Genomic DNA, 18,043 nt, shown 5'->3' with positions numbered 1-18,043 from the left:
TTCAAATGATAATTTGAAATAATTAATTGCTGGCTTGTTTTGTTCTCAAAAATCAACGAAATCAACTCCCCGTTGTATTCCAACGTCTATTTTTTAAGTTTTAATGTAAAATTTGTCATTGACACTACTTTGAGTATAAATTTTACTAATAAGTATTAATAAAAAAATTGGATAAATATAGAGATATCATGAGTGATCATTGTTAAATATACCTTTCATAATTGTTTAATATATTTCTTTAGCTAATATTTTATTAAATTTTACTTAAATATTTTTGTTCTTTATCTCTTTTTGGGTGTATTCACGTTGGAGAGAAAGACATTGAAAAAGAATAAAAATGACACTAAAATAACATAAAATTCACACTTTTACATTTTAAAACTCTCAATTAATGGATATTAATGTTATTAGAGATTTAGAGTCATAAAAAATATAATTATTTTCTATGGCAAATTGTTTGTAGGTTTCAAATTTTGGATTAATTTTTCCAACAAAAACAAAAACACGAGTAGAATCCATGTGTTAATTACCCAATGCAGTGTATTATTATATACTATGGGTAAGAAATAAAAGAATAATCATAGATATCCTAATTGCTTCATTACAATAATTATGTAAATCCTAGAATAGGCTCATGACAAGAAGCCCAAGATGCGTATCTTTAAATATATAACAATATCCAACATGCGGAGAATTTAAAGAAAAAGCCCCAATACACCTATTTCCCTTTAGAAAAGTCTAAAATCACAAACAAAAATTGTGAGCTTGATGTTATTCCATAATACAAATTGAAATGTTAATTAAAGTGTTCATTTTATAATTTATATGGAGAACCAATAACACTAAAGTCTTTTATAGTCCTTTGATTGATTGTATTGAAGTATACTTATTCGACATTGTATTTTCTTTTTAGCTAAGTCAATAAGTATAATTATGGTTATAATTAGACTGTTGTTAGTTAAGACAATTGTATTAGAACTGTCACTAACTCAGGTTATATAGATAGAATTGTAAACTATTTTCAGTCGGATTGAATTCCTCAATACAATTCTCTTTCACCTTATCTTTTCTCTCTAAATTTGTTATGGAATATAGAGCTAGGTCAATCCTAAGCTAATTTTCATGGCTTTCGCATTAGATAAATCTACTGGTGGTTCGCCACCTCCTCCTCCACTGCAACCTTTGGTGTTACCATCTTCTTTGGCTTTGTTTTTGCACTCCATTTTTTAGAAGCTTATGTCTTCCAATTATCTTCTATGGTGCATTCAAGGGCAACCAATGGTTAAAGGTAATGGTTTATCTCATTTTCTTGTTGCTTCGACTATGTTGTCGCAATTTGTGACTATCACCGATCATGATCCAGGCATCATGTTGCCAGACTACCTCAGTTGGGAGAAGCAAGATCAACTTCTTTTGCTCGTCTTGTTGGATGTACGACCTCATGGCATCTATGGAAGAAGCATCACTCCCATTTCCATTCAATTGCTCGTGTGAGGAAGCAACAACTTTGAACAAAGCTTTGAAACCTTTCTCTTGACAATCGCAAAATCACTAACTATGTTCTTCATGTTCAGATGTTGGTCGATGCACTTACCTCCATTAATGATTCGGTTTCACAAACTGAACAAGTTGATATCATTCTTGAAGGATTACCAATAGAGTATGAAACCACGGTATCCTATATTTGAAACAAATCTAAGCCTATGTTTATGGATGATGTAGAACCGCTTCTTCTTGCTCATGAATCACGTCTTGACAAACTCAGTAAGAAGTCTCTAGGTGCGGTAAATCTTACTAATTGTAACCCTAATTCTACCCCAAGTTTCCAATCTGAAATGAGTGCTAGAGTTAATTCTGATCCTCAGGCACACTAACTCAAGTTTCTAATGATGCCTGTAACAATTACAACAATTCCGGAAGAGGTGGTGGCTGGAATTTCTTTCGTGGCGGCCATGGTGGCAGTCGTGGCCATGTAGGGGGTCATGGCAAATTTACAGATGTTCAGTGTCAAGTCTGTTATAAATTTTGTCATGAAGCATAATTTTACTATCATATGTATAATGAAAATTATGTTGCTTCACAACCTATGAATTACACCAATAACCAAGAATCCATTCAGCCTTCACAATCCTATAATCAAACACCTATCCAAACCTCAGAGTGGTCTTCTGCCCCTGCATCCTCCTCTAATCAAACCCCAAATAGTACTTATCCACCACCATAACCTTTTAATCCCTATAACCCTTATCCTTTTTTCCTTTATCCACCTCAATACATGCCACGTAGTATTTTTATCCTCCACATCAATTTTAGTCTTAACCTGTGAACCCTACTGCATCATCACCCTCTCCACATGCCCATGTGGCTAGTGTTCAATCGGTGCAATATTTAAACGGATATCTTGATTATGGTGCTTCTCACCATGTGACTAATGTGCCACAAAATATTCAGCATGTTACCCCCTTTGAAGATCCAGATCAAATCACCATTGGCAATGGTCAGGGCTAAAACATTACTGCCTTAGATGTTTCATCTTTTCACTCCCCCTTTAACTTACAAATTCCTCCTACTCTTAAGAATCTTTTATTTGTGCCTTCTGTCACTAAAAACCTTCTTAGTGTCAATTAATTTTGCAAAGATAACTCAGCTTTCTTTGAATTTCATCCTTCCTTCTGTGTGATTAAATCTCAAGTTTCCAAAGAAGTTCTCCTTCAAGGATTGGTAGGTCATGACAGGCTCTATCATTTTCCTGACTTGCTTCAGTCTTCAAGACAATATTCTTCATCAAGTGTTTCTATGCAATCTAGTTTTTCCTCTATAAATAGACAGAATAATGTTTCACTTGTAAATGTTGCTTCTACTTGCAATGATTCCTATGCCATTTGGAATTCTAGGCTTGGTTATCCAAGTGCTGAAGTTCTAAAACTTGTACTCAAATTGTGTAATATTTCACTCATTAATAAAACAAGTTCAGATTTTTGTTCATCTTGTTGTGTTGGCAAGTTTCATAGACTGCCTTCTTCTCCTTCTCTTAGTTAGTTTATACTGATCTTTGGGGTCCTACACCTTTTACTTCTCATTCTAATTTTAAGTACTATGTCACATTTGTAGATACACACAAATTTACGTGGTTGTATATGTTGAAAAATAAGTCAGAAACTCTTGAGTATTTTTAAACAATTTCACACTATGGTTAAAACCCAATTCAATTTGTCTATTAAAGCAGTACAATCTGATTGAGGGGATGAATGCACAGACCTTTTACCAATTTTCTTGTTGATCTTGGTGTTATTCATGGACTTATTTGTCCACACACTCATCACCAAAATGAATTTGTGGAAAGAAAGCACAAACACATAGTTGAAATGGCTCTAATTATGCTCTCCCAAGCTAGTTTACCTCTAGAATATCGGGATCATGTTGTTGTTTCAAGTGTATACTTGATCAACATGCTTCCTTCATTTGCCATTTAGAATAAAGTTCCTTTTAAAAAAATTTTGACAAGCTGTCAGACTACAAATTTCTCAGTTTTTTTGGTAGTGCTTGTTTTCCTTTGCTCAAGCCCTATAACCAACATAAGTTTTAGCCCATATCTTAGGAATGGGTCTTCCTAGGTTATTCTTTATCTCATAAAGGTTAACTTGCCTTTCATTTGATGGCAGAATCTATATTTCTAAAGATGTTGTATTCAATGAGGCTAAGTTTCCTTATCCTCAACTCTTTGCTGAGCCAGTTTTTTCTTGAACATAAGCATCAAACAACACTTTATTTGTTTTGTTTGTGGTTCTTGCTATGCCTCAGTCTACAGGAACTATGTTAACTCATTGGCAAGTGCACCAAATTGTCTCAAGTAGTAAAGTTTACTTGGAAGTCCGAGTGTCGAATCCACAATGACTTTGTTTGTACTTGAGTTGATTTATACCCAATTTATAAGCAAGAGATAAAGAATTGTAATAGAAATAAGAAAGGAAGAATTAACAATTAAAAGAAAAGAAAAGTAGAAAAGTTAGAATGCGAAGATGACTTTAGAATTTAAATATGTTAGGGCCTAGCATGTCTAGCTACCTTTGATGCAATGTTAATGCGTTTCTCTATTTAATACCATTCCAATTTCAACCCTGATCTCTCATGTTAAAGAGCCTAATTTATGTATTGTCTCTCCCAAATCCCTTTGCAGAGATAAAACTGTAAATTGCATGAAGTTTGGAAATGTATGCATAGGCTAAACAATACCACTCTATCCATAGTAATGATTTGTTTAGATGCCCTTTCCTTGTTCTTTAGAAATTAAACACTTCCCAATGCCTAATCCCTAAACAAATGCATGAATGATCAAACCATAACAACGATAATAAAGCCCAGGAAAGAAACAATAAAAATTGGCATTGCATTCAATAGATAGTAAGGAAAGATTACATTACAAGGGCCTTGGCTGCTAGGCTTCCAATAATGGGGGTTTAGTCTCTCATTGCCATGAGAGACTTTACACTTTAGGGGTTGATGTGGATGGAAAAAGAGAAGGGATGAATAATAATGGAGGAGAAAGGGAGAATGGCTAGAGATGGAAGGTTTTTCTTATTTGAGAAGCTCAGGCTTTGGGTGTATTCAATAGATAGCTTTGAGCCTCGGTGTATTTTTCTCCTTTGCTTGCTACTCCTTTTATAGACCTAAGGTAACTTAAAATTCACACGACCTTACGCTAAGCGTGCTCTTCTAGGCTTAGCAGGGCGATCACGCGCTGAGCGCGGCTACGTTTGGGCTTAGCAAGGTGATCATGCGCTTAGTGTGGGATTCGCGCTAAGTGCACCTTTAGGCTTCTTCGTGGGCCTTCTTCTCGTTAAGCTTGAGTTGGCTGCTAAGTGGGGAAACACGCGGGGCTTGTCTTGTGCGCTAAGCGAGTTATCTCAATCTTCAAGTTTTTGTGTCAATTTTTCCTCCAAAGCACTTGTAATTTCCTTCTTTCGAATCTTAATGGTAAAAAATTAAAATGATATTAGAATCCTCATTATTCCATTTAAACAACAGTAAAGTAGAGGAATTCTAATCATTCTTAATCAAAATTAACTATCAACTAGACATAACTTTCACAGTTATCAAACTACTTCTAGGCATGAGGTTTCATACTTTAGGGACTAATTCCACCAATGAGGCTTCATCTTCTTCAATTAGTCCTGAACCGACAACAAGTAGTCCTCTACCAACATCTACTGATAATTTAACATCTCCTAAACTGAAGGAGTCCTCCAATCCTGTGATATCTGCTCCAGCCTCCCTATTTTTATGCCATCCATTGCAAAATCTCCTCCTTTATCGGTCAGACCTGATATCAGTTACTTAATGTGTACAAGAAAAAAGTTGGTACTATTAAACCAAGGTTGCAACCAACTTTGCTTCTCACTCATTTGAACCTAAGTGTATCAAATAAGCTCTATCTCACCCTACTTGGCATACAACTATGAGGCAATACTTGGAATCTTATTGATCTACCTTCTTCAAGGTGTCCTATCGGTGGAAAATGGGTATTTAGGGTCAAGGAGAACCTTGATGGTACAATCAACAAATATAAAGTTAGGGTTGTTGCCAAAGGCTTTCATCAAAGGCTGGGTTCTGATTACAATTAAACCTTCTCACTTGTAATCAAACTAGTTACAGTCAGAATTCTTTTGACTCTTGTTGTTACTAACAGGTGGAAACTTCAACAACTAGGTGTCAACAATGTTTTTCTAAATGGCATTCTTGAATAGGAAGTCTACATGACTCAACTTCCTAGATTTGAGGACTCCAACAAACATGTAATTTACAAACTAAACAAAGCTATTTATGGCTTAAAACAAGCCCCCAGGGCTTGGTTTGAGAAATTCAAAAATACTCCTTTTACCTATAAGTTCAAATCCAACAAATGTGATCCTTCTTTATTTGTGTATTCAGCCGCTATTCACTATTACTGTGGTTTATATGCTGGTCTATGTAGATGATATTATTGTCACAGGCAATAATCACTTCCTTATTAAATCTCTGGTTTTTAAACTCAATTATGAGTTTTCTTTCAAAGATTTGGGTGATCTTGACTATTTTTCGGGCATTGAAGTCAGCTCTCAAACTAATGGATCTTTTCTACTCACTCAGTCCAAATACATTAGAGATTTATTCGCAAAGACCACTATGGATGAGGCTAATTCTATCTCTTCTTTTGGTGGCTGCAAATTAACTGAAATAGAATATGAATCCTTCTTAGACCCCTCTCTTTATAGATCAGTTGTGTGATCTTCAGTATGCTACAATAACAAGGCCAACAATTAGTTTTTTCGTTAACAAGGTCTTCCAGTTGATGAGTAAACTTACTGAACAACATTGGATTGTTGTGAAGAGAGTACTTAGGTATCTCAAAGGGATTATCAATTTTGGACTAGCTATGCACCTAATTTCTCTCTCTTTCTCTCTCTCTCACTATTTTGTTCATGCCTTTTGTGATGCTGACTGGGAATCAGATCCCAATGACAAAAGATCTACATTAGGTGCAACAATCTTCTTGGGGCCCAATTTGGTCCCTTGGTGGTCCAAAAAGCAATCAATAGTGGCTAGGTCAAGCACTGAAGTAGAATACCAAAGTCTAGCCCTTGCCACATCTGAAGTAACATGGATTCAATCCCTTTTGGCTGAGCTCAAAGTTCCTCATGCTCCTCGTATTATCTTTTGTGACAACATGAGTACAGTTGCCTTAGCTCACAATCCTGTTATGCACTCAAGAACCAAACATACAAAATTGGATTTCTTCTTTGTTTGAGAGAAGATTATTAAAAAACATGTTCAAATGGCTCATGTCCCTACTGTTGATCAAAGGGTAGGCATCCTCACTAAAGCTTTTACTCCCTCCAACTTCACTACTTACAGATCCAAACTCAGAGTGGTTGAAAAGATATCTGTCAACCCCTCATGAGCTTGCAGGGATATTGGAGTATACTTACTTGACATTGTATTTTTTTTAGCTAAGTTAGTAAGTCTAACTATAGCTGTAGTTAGAATGTTGTTAGTTAGGACAATTGTGTTACAAGTGTCACTAACTAACTCTGGTTAGTTGACAGTTACATAACTATAACTGTTATATAAATATAAAATTGTAAACTATTTTCAGTTGGGTTGAATTTCTTGATATAATTCTCTTTCGTCTTCTATTTTCTCTCAAAATCTGTTAGATTGTCACTAATTCAACAATTGCTAGCAAGAACCATTTTAATTTTAGTGTGATGTTGATCCTAACTAGCATCTCCCTTGAATTATATATTACATTACATGTATTAACAGTTGAACTTGATATAAGTGTGATGCTTAACCTAACTAGCATCTTCCTTGACTTTTACCATGCATTTTTTTTTTTGTTTTCTACCTTTATACTACTACATCTATTCCTACTTTCTATCTATTGTTGTTAATGTTATTATCTTAACTTTTTTCATGTTTTTGTTGTTATTAATGTTATTTCTGCTCACTTATGTTGTTTACAGGGACTCACAGGTCTTCTCCAGTTTCCTGTAACAGGAGCCGAGAGGCATGGTCTTCCTGGTGTCCTCTCTGGTGAATCAATTTGAATGAATTGCTTTGAAGTCTCTTATAAATTTCAAGCAACATCAAGAATTGCCAGTGGCAATTGTTGCTTGAGATGGAATATTCTCTTTGCTTTGCTACTGACTGTGCTTTCTTTTTCTTTCTTTATTGAAGGTGTTGCATTGGGGATTACAGGACTTGTGGCTAAACCTGCTGCTAGTATACTTGAAGTTACGGGAAAAACTGCACTCAGTATTTGAAACCGTAGTAAACCCAGTCAATTAAGACCGCAACACTTTAGGGTTCGGCTTCAAAGGCCACTGTGCCGTGAATTTCTATTAAAACCTTATTCATGGGAAGAAGCAGTTGGAACATCTGTACTTGTGGAAGCTGATGATGGCTTAAAGTTCAAAGATGAGAAGTTGGTGGCTTGCAAAGCCCTTAAAGAAGCTGGTAAATTTGTTGTCATAACAGAAAGATTTGTACTCGTTGTTTTCAGTGCAAGTTTGATAAACTTAGGCAAGCCTGAATTCCGCGGCATCCCTGTTGATTTGGAGTGGATAATTGAATGGGAGATTGGATTAGAGAATATAATTCTTGCTGACTGTAGTGAAGGGGTTGTACACATAGTTGGTAGTAGGCCAGACTCCTTATTGAGGCAAAATCAGCATTCTCCCAAGGGAGGTAGTGGTGGAAGAACCAGATCTGTGCGTTGGAACCAATTTGCCACTCATCTTCCATTTCCTCAGACAAACTTGGAACTAGCAAGTGAGGAAGATGCAGCCAATTTGTTACAGATTTTATTGTCTGCTATGGAAAAAGAGAAAGGTAAATCATGGGACTGTGGGCGGATTCTGCATAGATCTAGAATGAAATAGGTTCTCAAGTTTAATTATGTATCCGTTCTGGAAATTTTTAGTTTCTACCACAATACAATGCAAACCTAAGTGGGTCATAAATTGGAATGACCAAGCTTTCTGGCTTTGGGGAGGAAAGAGGAAACTAAAAAGCACCCACATGTTTCCATTCACATTTGAAAGGGCCTTTTTTCCCGCTCCTCTGGTGCTCTTTACAGTTCTTGGTTCAGATTCCTCTTACCTGGATGATTTGTTTGGCTTCCATTCCGTTCTCTTTCCTCAAGACCTTCCATGTCTATAGAATGAAGCAAACATGGAAGAGGGAGGGAAATTTTGATGTAGCAATTCAACAACGTTGAGCATAGAAGTTAGTATACTTTCTCCTGGCTATGCTTTTGTACAGTACAGAAGTATGCATATTTTGCCATTGCCATTTTGCTCGGGGATGTTAATATGACTAACGCTTGTGTAGGCAAAATGACGGAAGGAGATCATTTTTATAAACTATTTATCTCAGAGGATCTGCTAGTTCGCTGGTTCCGCTAGAGGCATTTGCGGCATCCTTCATTTTTATTCATATGTTTTTCCTTCTTTATTGCCATGAAATAATGAAATTGAATTTATTTATTAATAAAGTGACACCAAGAAAGAGTACAAAGAAAAAAGCATTTCGTTATGGCCCACTTCTGTGAGAATGAGCACAAACAAGGATGCCAATTCCAAGATGGGAGATTCCAGTTTCAATGGAGAGGTAGATGAACGTGAGATTTGCGAACACGAGAATTCGTCAAACCGAGGTTCAAGCTCTGATATTTCAAATCTAACAATATTACGAGGACACGACATATTGTTTTAACTGTTTTCCATTTTTCCTCCATCAAAAGACTTTTTCAGTTTTTATTTTACCCCTTTCAAACTAACTTAAAGTGTCGAGCCGTCAAGGTTACTAGGTTAGCAGTGTTTACTAATTTGTAAAATAACTTTTTAATTTGTTGATATTGTAGATTTTTCACACAAAACAGTATATGTTTATTTAACTCATTGGAAAATATCAAGCAAGAGTTTCCTTCTTCTTTCTTTTCATCCTTCATTCCTTAAGCAGTAACGCACTATTTGCTTTAGAGATTAAAATGAATAAGAAAATTGGAGAAAAATTAATAAAAATGAAATGAATCTAAATCTAATAAAAACTTACCACCTATATTAAAATGAGACACATACCAAGAAATAACAAATCTTCAATTAATCAATCTAAATCTAATAAATACTACAGATTTAAGTTCATTCTAAAAAAAATTTATAAATAATGTCATCATTTTAAAATGAAAAATACCATAAATATTAAAATGAAAGACATATCAAAAAATAATAAAACTTCATCCGAAAGCAATTTTCATAACTTAAAAATTAAATATTCTAAATTCACAAAATACTACAATACAAAACTTAATTCTAAAATTTTTTAATTGTAAATCATATAAGGATTTAAAAGTAACATATACAACCAATATTAAAATTTGAGACATACGAAAATTAACAAAATATTAACTGGTATCAATTTTAATCCCTTAAAAATTAAATAATCTAAATCTCAAAAATACTTAAGATTAAATCTTAATTCTAAAAATAATTATAAATGATGTGAGAAATTTAAAAATAAAGATAACACGTATATTAAAATGACAAAACATATCTAAAAATAACAAAAATTGAACGATACACCAATCTCTTAAATAAATTTTACCCAACTCAGATACTCACACAAAATAAGTTATCCTGTTGTATTGCGTTTTCCTCTCTGACTTTTCTCTCATATATATAAGGGGTATTTTGTTAGAGGGAGTGGCGGAATGACATGGACTGGTGTAAGCACATGTATGGATATTTCACCGGTGGTATTGGCGTAACCCATGTTGTGGCCATGTGTGTGCATGTGCTAGAGTGAGTGTGCATGGCATGTGCTGGAGTGAGTGTGCATGGGTGGGAATGATGCATGCATGGGTATTTCGTCAGTGTTGTTGGCGTAACCCACATGCATGTAATTCGCTAATGTTGCTAACGCAATCCTTTGGAGTGTCTCGCCTCCTCAAATGGCGGAATAAGTATTCCGCCAACAGGAATGACGAAACTCTAACAAAACGGATTCCCTTACAAAATTGTTTTAAAATAGATCTCCTTTCGTAAATAATTTGTAAAAACGATCGGCTTACATCATTTTGCCCGCTTGTGTAAATATTATAGTTGGTTTTTTAATAACTCCCTGTGGTTAAATGAGTTCTTTATTTTCTGAAGCAACCACCGTAGAGAAATGCTATTTTGGGACCCCTACTATGTCACGATTGCATCACATATTGGTTGTGGTTGACTCAATTTTTTTAATCTCAATTCTCCTAAAAAAAAATGGTCCAACCATATATAGAGAAGGGTTCTTAAAAAATTGAATAGTTTATTTTTTATAAAAGAAAAATGTAAAAACTGCTTTTATATAAAAAAAGAAAAAAAAGTGAAGTAGGTTTAAAAATAAATGGCACATTTAAGTTTTTAACCTCTCTTCCTCGTGGAATTAACAAATGAGAACAAGATCTTTAAAGGAACTCTTAAAACTGTTAAATTTTATTGAGTTGTAACTTTATAGTAACTTTTTATATTACGAAAAACTGAGCCAATTAAACATAGCTCAACAGAAGATAGTTTCGAGGTTTGATGCGCAGTTGGAATAGATGTTTACATTAGTATCGAATTGTATGTACATAATTATTTCTGAAAAGGGATACTTAGTAGAAAATAAAAGGAGAAGGCTCCTCTAAAGTGCACCTTGCATAAATAAGAATTTAGTTATATTGATGATTGGACTTGAGTGGACAACCACGTGTGGTACTGTCTGTGTGACCTGTAGTGATCAATATGTTAAATTTTGGGTTGGTATACATCTTATGGTCATTTACTGTGTATATAGGTTTGGATACCCTTAATTTTTACCACTCATTTAGTTTGCTGATTAAAAATAAAATAAAAAGTTAAATTTTGCTACCTCAAAGTCTACGCAAGTTGTTCCATTGAATGTGTTTGGATTAATTTTTAATTTTATTAAAATTAATTTTAAAATTACTTTGAAGACTAAAGTAATAAATAATTGTTTCAATTTTTTCTTTTTTTCACCGTAATTTTGAAAGTCAAAATTGATTCTAAGAAATAACAAAACATACTATGAATAAATCTCCTAGTGAAAAGCTGGTAAGTGATAGTATGTTTGAACACTGTTGTTTCCATACTATCATTTGCATGTGATGTATATGGGCCATATATTTTTTATGAAACAAAATAAATAGAAAATTAAGAAAAAGAAGAGTAGTAAATAATTGAAAAGGAAAGATATAAGTAAATAGATATAACACATTTTTAATTAAAATTAAGAGGTTGAATTTGGAGACCGTTCTAGTTTAGGAAATTTGGGATGAAATTCAAAATTTAAGTTTCACTAATTTAGTCATTCTTTATGGAACAAGGAAAAAAATAGTAATATAAAATTATAATATAAAAAATTGATAAATTTATTTATTATTTTTCCTTTAATTTGAGCTCTTATTTTATTTTATTTTCTCCATCTTAAGTCTTAAACTTATTCGTGAGCTATTGTTTTTCATCGTGTGCGTGTGTCTTTCTTTTTAAAATATATGCGAACCCTCTTACAATTTTTTTTAAAAGAGAGTTAATTAGAGTAATGCCATTATTATTATTATTATTATTATTTTGGTGCTTCTAAATTTATTTTTGATACATCATCGATCATCATCATTTAGTAAAAACATAAGGATATAGTTCAATTATGCATGGGTTTCATTAATTGATCCTATAATTTACGTATAGTCTAGGCTGTAAAATTCTCGCGTGATATTCATGCCTGAGAAGAATCTAAATGGTGATGCCTCCATCCATTGGGTTCGGCCTATGCATGGGGAGATTGCATTAAATAGAGTGACGGGTCGGTTTTGAATGCTGGGAATAATATTGCAGCTTGCGGTGGCATTTTGAGAGATGAGAATGGAGCTTTCTCTGCTAAATTGGGTGGTTGTTCTGCTCTCTTTGCTCAACTTTGGGGGTACGAAACTGTATATGAACTCCTGTCCCAACTACAATTAGCTCACTTTCTATTTTCCTCCTTTCAATAATTTATTTCTCTTTCTCTCTCTTTTAAAAAAGTTGTGTGAATCGAAAAAATTTGTTTGAAAAAAATACTTGAATTTACGAAAAGACTAGTAAAGGAATATTTGAAAAATGAGTATTAGAAATATACTTATATATTTTAATCTTAATAAACTGTGAAGCTACTTGGAATGCACGAATGTCCTTGTGTTCAATGAGATTTTTAAGAAAATAAATATCAATAAAAAACTAAAAATATATAAAAAGTGATTTGTGGCAAATCACATTCGTATAGTTTTGACGAAATTTTATTCGCACTAATTAACATTTTTCCTTAATAATTTTTTTGTCTATATGTACTTATGATCGAAATTTCCATAAACAAACATCAGAAAACATATGCACTACTTTAGTAAGAATGTGTATGTGATTTACAATTCAAGTAGGGCATTCTATCATGACATTAGGAACGAGTTAAAAATGAGAGATTTGAATGGTTTATATACGATTGTAAATTCATGTTATATTACTGTTGTTACACCCAATTAAAAGCACAGATATCAACATGTATATAAATATGTATATAAAATCTAAAAAATAAATTTTGCGTATGAAAAAAGTGTGCATGCATGTTTTAAAGAAATATAAAGGCTTTTCATGATGAACACATACGGGAATCTACCTTAACATTAACTCACAATCCAAATGATGTATGGTTATGTGTAAAAATAAAATAAAATATGCGTGATTGTAAATAAGGTTTCTATAGAATAAAGACCAAAAAATCATCGGTAGATAAATATATAATGGAAAATACATCTGTATTTATGTAGGGCCGGAAAAGAAAAAGGAAAAGGAAATTACATGTTCCTGTTGAACGTCCATTTGGAGGGTTTTGAACTTTAAAACAAACATACTCTGCATAATTTGACATATAGAATCACATGTGAACGATTTTACAAATTTACCTGTACATTAAACCTAAGATAAAAACCACAGTACCGGAACAACCGTTATCTCCTCTCAATTGCAACCAGGGTCGTCAAATGGGTAATCCTCGACACACATATATATATAATAATAATAATGGAAGCCTTGTCTTTCTTCCAACTTATCGTCCCATATATAGAATAAATACATGTTATATATATAATAGTAATATAAAAAAAAAACATCAACATCAATATATGGTCATTGTCACTACTATATGTTCTACCAAGAAAGTTCTTCCAGTAAGGAGCTATTTTCTGTCCATCTTGGCTTTGGTTGCATCCATTGCTAATCGAATGAAAGAAGAGCTATCACCTTGCATGACCAAATTTGGAATAAGTTGAGGTGAATTTTCCCTATTACTACGACCACCCAATTGGTCATAATTTATGAAAGAAGGATTGTAGTAGTCCATAAGAGCACTTGCATTATTATTTCTAGGTATTATATTGTTGTCATCATCATTATGGACACTTTGGTTAGTCATCAATCTTTCTTCATCATAAAGATCCTGCTTTATAATGGAATTACCACATTGTCGAGGTTGTGTTTGGTAGAAAACCTTTGAAACCACCAATTCTCCATCTTTCTCTTCTTCGCTAGTGCCAAGGTGGTATTGATGCATCACCCAATTGGTCTTCTCAGGCTTCTTTTGCCTTCCATAGTTGGTGTAGAGGACTAGGATTTTCTTGAACCCCTTCACAGCACCACCAACAAAAACTGGTCTAGTTTTTCCTGTTTTGTGCCACCTTGTCTCGCTTCCTTCTTCGTCGGTGTGAACCTTTCTTCTTTTCCTTGTTCCTGTTGTGTATGCTTTAGATGGCCTGTGAAAGAAGTGGCGGATTTGTCCATCTTTTCTTACACCTGTAATTCTTCCCGGAATATTAATTAATGTTTCATATATCTTTTATTATTACATAGAGAAACTCGATCTTCTAAATTTGCATGTATGAGATTCATGTATGCATATACAAAGGGAAATATATAGGGAAAAGAGATTATAATCAAGAATGAAAAATAACATAAAAACATTAACATTAACAATTCAAGGATAAGTTAAGGTAAGAAAAACATAATGAAGAGAGTTATAGAAAGGGTTGTTGTTTTCAGTTCTAAAATCTTTCTTCCACATGCATGTATGAAGTATATATAATGCATGCGGATTTGCAAACTTTAGATTGAGTACATTAATATGGCTTTGAGGTGAAGATATGAAAAGCTAAATTGCTTCTCCAAGACTTAGGTTTGTTCTTTTTTTTTTCTTTTTCCCTTTTGATCTTTATTAGCCTCATCAAATAATAAATTAAAAATAAAATCACTTGATCCCCATTCTTATCCCCTAATTAAAAAATGACACATTAGCATAAAAGACCAACAATATAAGAAAAGGGTATTACATTTTAATCACACGTCATTTTTCAATTAAAAGAGATTATAAAAAAAGAGGAGGCATGTGGTTTCAGTTCCAAGTAATCTGAGTATTAATGCATGTAGGTCTTATTATCTATATAGCAAGTGAGACTAATATAAATTTCACTCAATAATAATAAAGAATATGTTGGAAAATAATACATCAATTGAGTGTAATGCTTTATTTTTTTCAAAGTATTATAGCTCAAGATTAAGGGAAGACATTTACATTTACTTGCCACATGGCTAAATGTAAGATGAGATGCCACCATTGAGTTTGGTAGTAATTGACAACAGGAATAAAATATTTTTCCTTGTAACATACTAGAACGAGTTGGTTAACAGATGTGATTCCCCTCCCATTTCTTTCTTGATTTCTTCGAAGACAAAGAGTGACACATAACTCCAATGGACAGAAAATTTATTTGCTACGTTAGGAATTCAAGAAAAAACAAACCAAAAGATGAGACTTTTTTTATTTCAATGGTAAAATATCTTATCATCTATTTATTTTCTCCCCTAATTTTTACAATCTCCGGCTCCCCCGGGAGTTAAATTTACTTTTTAGAATCTCTTCCATAACAAGTATGGAATTTTAAAACCAATAACAAATTATATTAACATATTATTTACTTCATGTGTAGAGAGTATATATAAATTAATGTCTTGGCAGTCATTCTAAAGTACTGCCTTAATTTCCTTCAGTAAATTTATTTTCATCATTAAACGTGTGTGTGGGCAGATTTTTTATTTTTTTAATAAACAAAACGCATAACGTTTTTGTTATTTCTGTGTTTTTATGCATCAGAAAGAGAGAAAGTTTGATGCAAAGTTTACACACAAAAATACACTAAAGTCTTGTTTCAAGCGACACATCAGTCTGATGTCTTCAAATCAAGTAGAATTTCAATTACACAAACGGTATAATGTTTTTGTTACTTCTGTATTTTATGCAAAGTTTACACAAACGTACGTTAAAACATTGTTTCATGCAACACATCAATTTGATGTCTCCAGATAAAGTAGAATTTCAATTACGAGTTTAACAATAAAATTTTGATTTGTCAAAAAAATTTGGAATTTAACCTATGAATCAAACGGGATTTCCATTCCAAGGCTTTACTAAACCATTTGCAACTACAATTGTGTTCACAAGTAGTTCCTGAGTCATACTAGTTTGTAATTTTTCATAATATATCAAGACTTGTCATAAAATTATTATGAGCAATTATATTTGTCTATTTCAAAATGGAGTGGATTGACGGTAGAAAGAGGTGTGTGATAAGAAGAAAAGAAAAAAAATAAAGAGAGAAAATGATAGATGCAATATGTGACGTCAACGGAAAAGGAAGTAAGAGATAAGAAGAAAATAGGATGGAAGTGGGATAGAAGAGAGAGCAAATAAATTATAAGTATTTTACTATTATTGTCATAATAATAATTTAAAACCCGTTTCCAAAATCACCAAAAAACATGACGAAATTAATAATAATAAAAATTTCTGAAGGCAAGAATAAAATATCAAACACCTGGAAGCTTTTCTGGATGCGTATAACAGATCCCATTCTCTCCTTCAAGCGTTGGTATGAACTCATCAATAAGTGGATGAAGCTTTGGCACGTCAGACAGTACCTTTGCTTCCAAATGCTCTAATATCTCTTGGTCATTCGGATCAAACTTCACCCCAGCTGGTAACCCCGGCAAGTCATTGATTCCAGTCTATTAATCCATATACAAAACCCAAAGAAATTAAAAAAGAATAGCAATAACAAATTAAAGGCAAGGTTTAATAAAATAAAATAAAAACACAAATATTAGGGTTAGTGAATCAAAACCTCTTTTAATTTTCAGTACCTGGTCTTGGAATTCAATGTTTTGGCCACATGAGGGGCAAGTTAAGGTGCGAATTTCGCTTGCTTTTGTGCGATGATCAGTAAGAACAGTAGTGTTATTAGTTGAAGTAGGAGTAATTGTTGGTGCAACCAGTTGATCAATTCCCCTCTCCTCATCTGAGTCATTGCACCATGTCATCTCTTTCTCTTATGCCCATATATCCCAAAACAGATCCTTGTTAATTCCTTTCACACCACCTTACAATATCTCAGCTCCCTAATAATATAACCAGGAAGGGAAAAAAAGTTAACACAAGAAAGAATAACAGAGAAGGAGCAACAAAAAAAGGAAAAGGTAAAGCTCATAGCCTTGTCTCTTTCAAAACACGTTTTTCCCGATTCACCTCTTGTTTTTGGTAGGGGAGAAAATCTATTCTTTACACTGTATTCTCTATGTATGATTGAACTAGATTAATTTGGTTTTCTAAACTGTTTGCACTGAGAAGGAGAGAGAGAGAGAGAGAGTGAGAGAGGGGGCAAAGGGTATAACCGATAAAAGAAAGGTGGGACTCAAAAGTGGGTTCTACATATAGAAAATGATGCTTAGACGCCAAGTTTGCTTGTGTCCCCGTATATACGGTTGTATATATCAAGGACTAAATTAATTATGAACTTGCATTAATTGGCTTAGGGAGTTAAAAGGTTGTTATTATTATACATGAAAAGATTAATTAGATTGGCTAAGGAAATAAAAATTAGCCCTAATTATGTGAACAATGAGAACACTACTAAATAAGAACAAAAGAAAACAAGATAGAAAAATGTAGAAATTAAACGGTGGTGGGTAAGAGTGGAGATGGGGCAACCTGATTCTTCTTAGGACGTTTCACCTTTTTTAGTGAGAGCATGTGTTTGTGTTAGGAGTTCTGATGCAGTGTCAAATTAGAGTGTCCTTAAAGCCATGTAAGAATTCACAGAAATGTACATACGAACCGACAAAGAATGTCACATAAAGAATACGTTTATGATTATGTATACATCTTTGCACCAACCAACAAAAACACTGTATATACCCTTTTAACCCCTTTTCTTCACGTAGACTTCTTATCTTAAGTAACGGATCTCTCTCTCTCCTCTTTCTTTCACACTCGCGCACATACACGTTCCCTTCACGTTTCCTTCCAAGTTCAACGAAAATGTATGCTAATTTCATACACAAGGTGCTATATAATTAATACTATTCAAAATATCAAGTAATAGTCCTGAATC

At 33.4% G+C, this 18,043-nt stretch overlaps 1 protein-coding gene across 1 annotated transcript; it reads right to left on the bottom strand.

Annotated features, from left to right (window-relative positions):
• Positions 1-13,344: 13,344 nt before the first annotated feature.
• Positions 13,345-17,339, bottom strand: LOC114419590 (NAC domain-containing protein 73-like). Its single transcript, XM_028385305.1, has 4 exons — positions 17,179-17,339; positions 16,797-17,051; positions 16,472-16,661; positions 13,345-14,396 (listed from the first exon to the last, which is right to left on the bottom strand). Exons 2-4 carry the CDS (start codon positions 16,971-16,973, stop codon positions 13,783-13,785), a joined length of 981 nt encoding a protein of 326 aa, XP_028241106.1. The 5' UTR covers positions 16,974-17,051; positions 17,179-17,339; the 3' UTR covers positions 13,345-13,782.
• Between the last annotated feature and the right edge of the window lie 704 nt (positions 17,340-18,043).

The sequence above is a fragment of the Glycine soja genome, chromosome 7 (assembly GCF_004193775.1).
Source record: "Glycine soja cultivar W05 chromosome 7, ASM419377v2, whole genome shotgun sequence".
Lineage (NCBI taxonomy): Eukaryota > Viridiplantae > Streptophyta > Magnoliopsida > Fabales > Fabaceae > Glycine > Glycine soja.
This window is presented reverse-complemented; position numbering and strand designations above follow the sequence as displayed.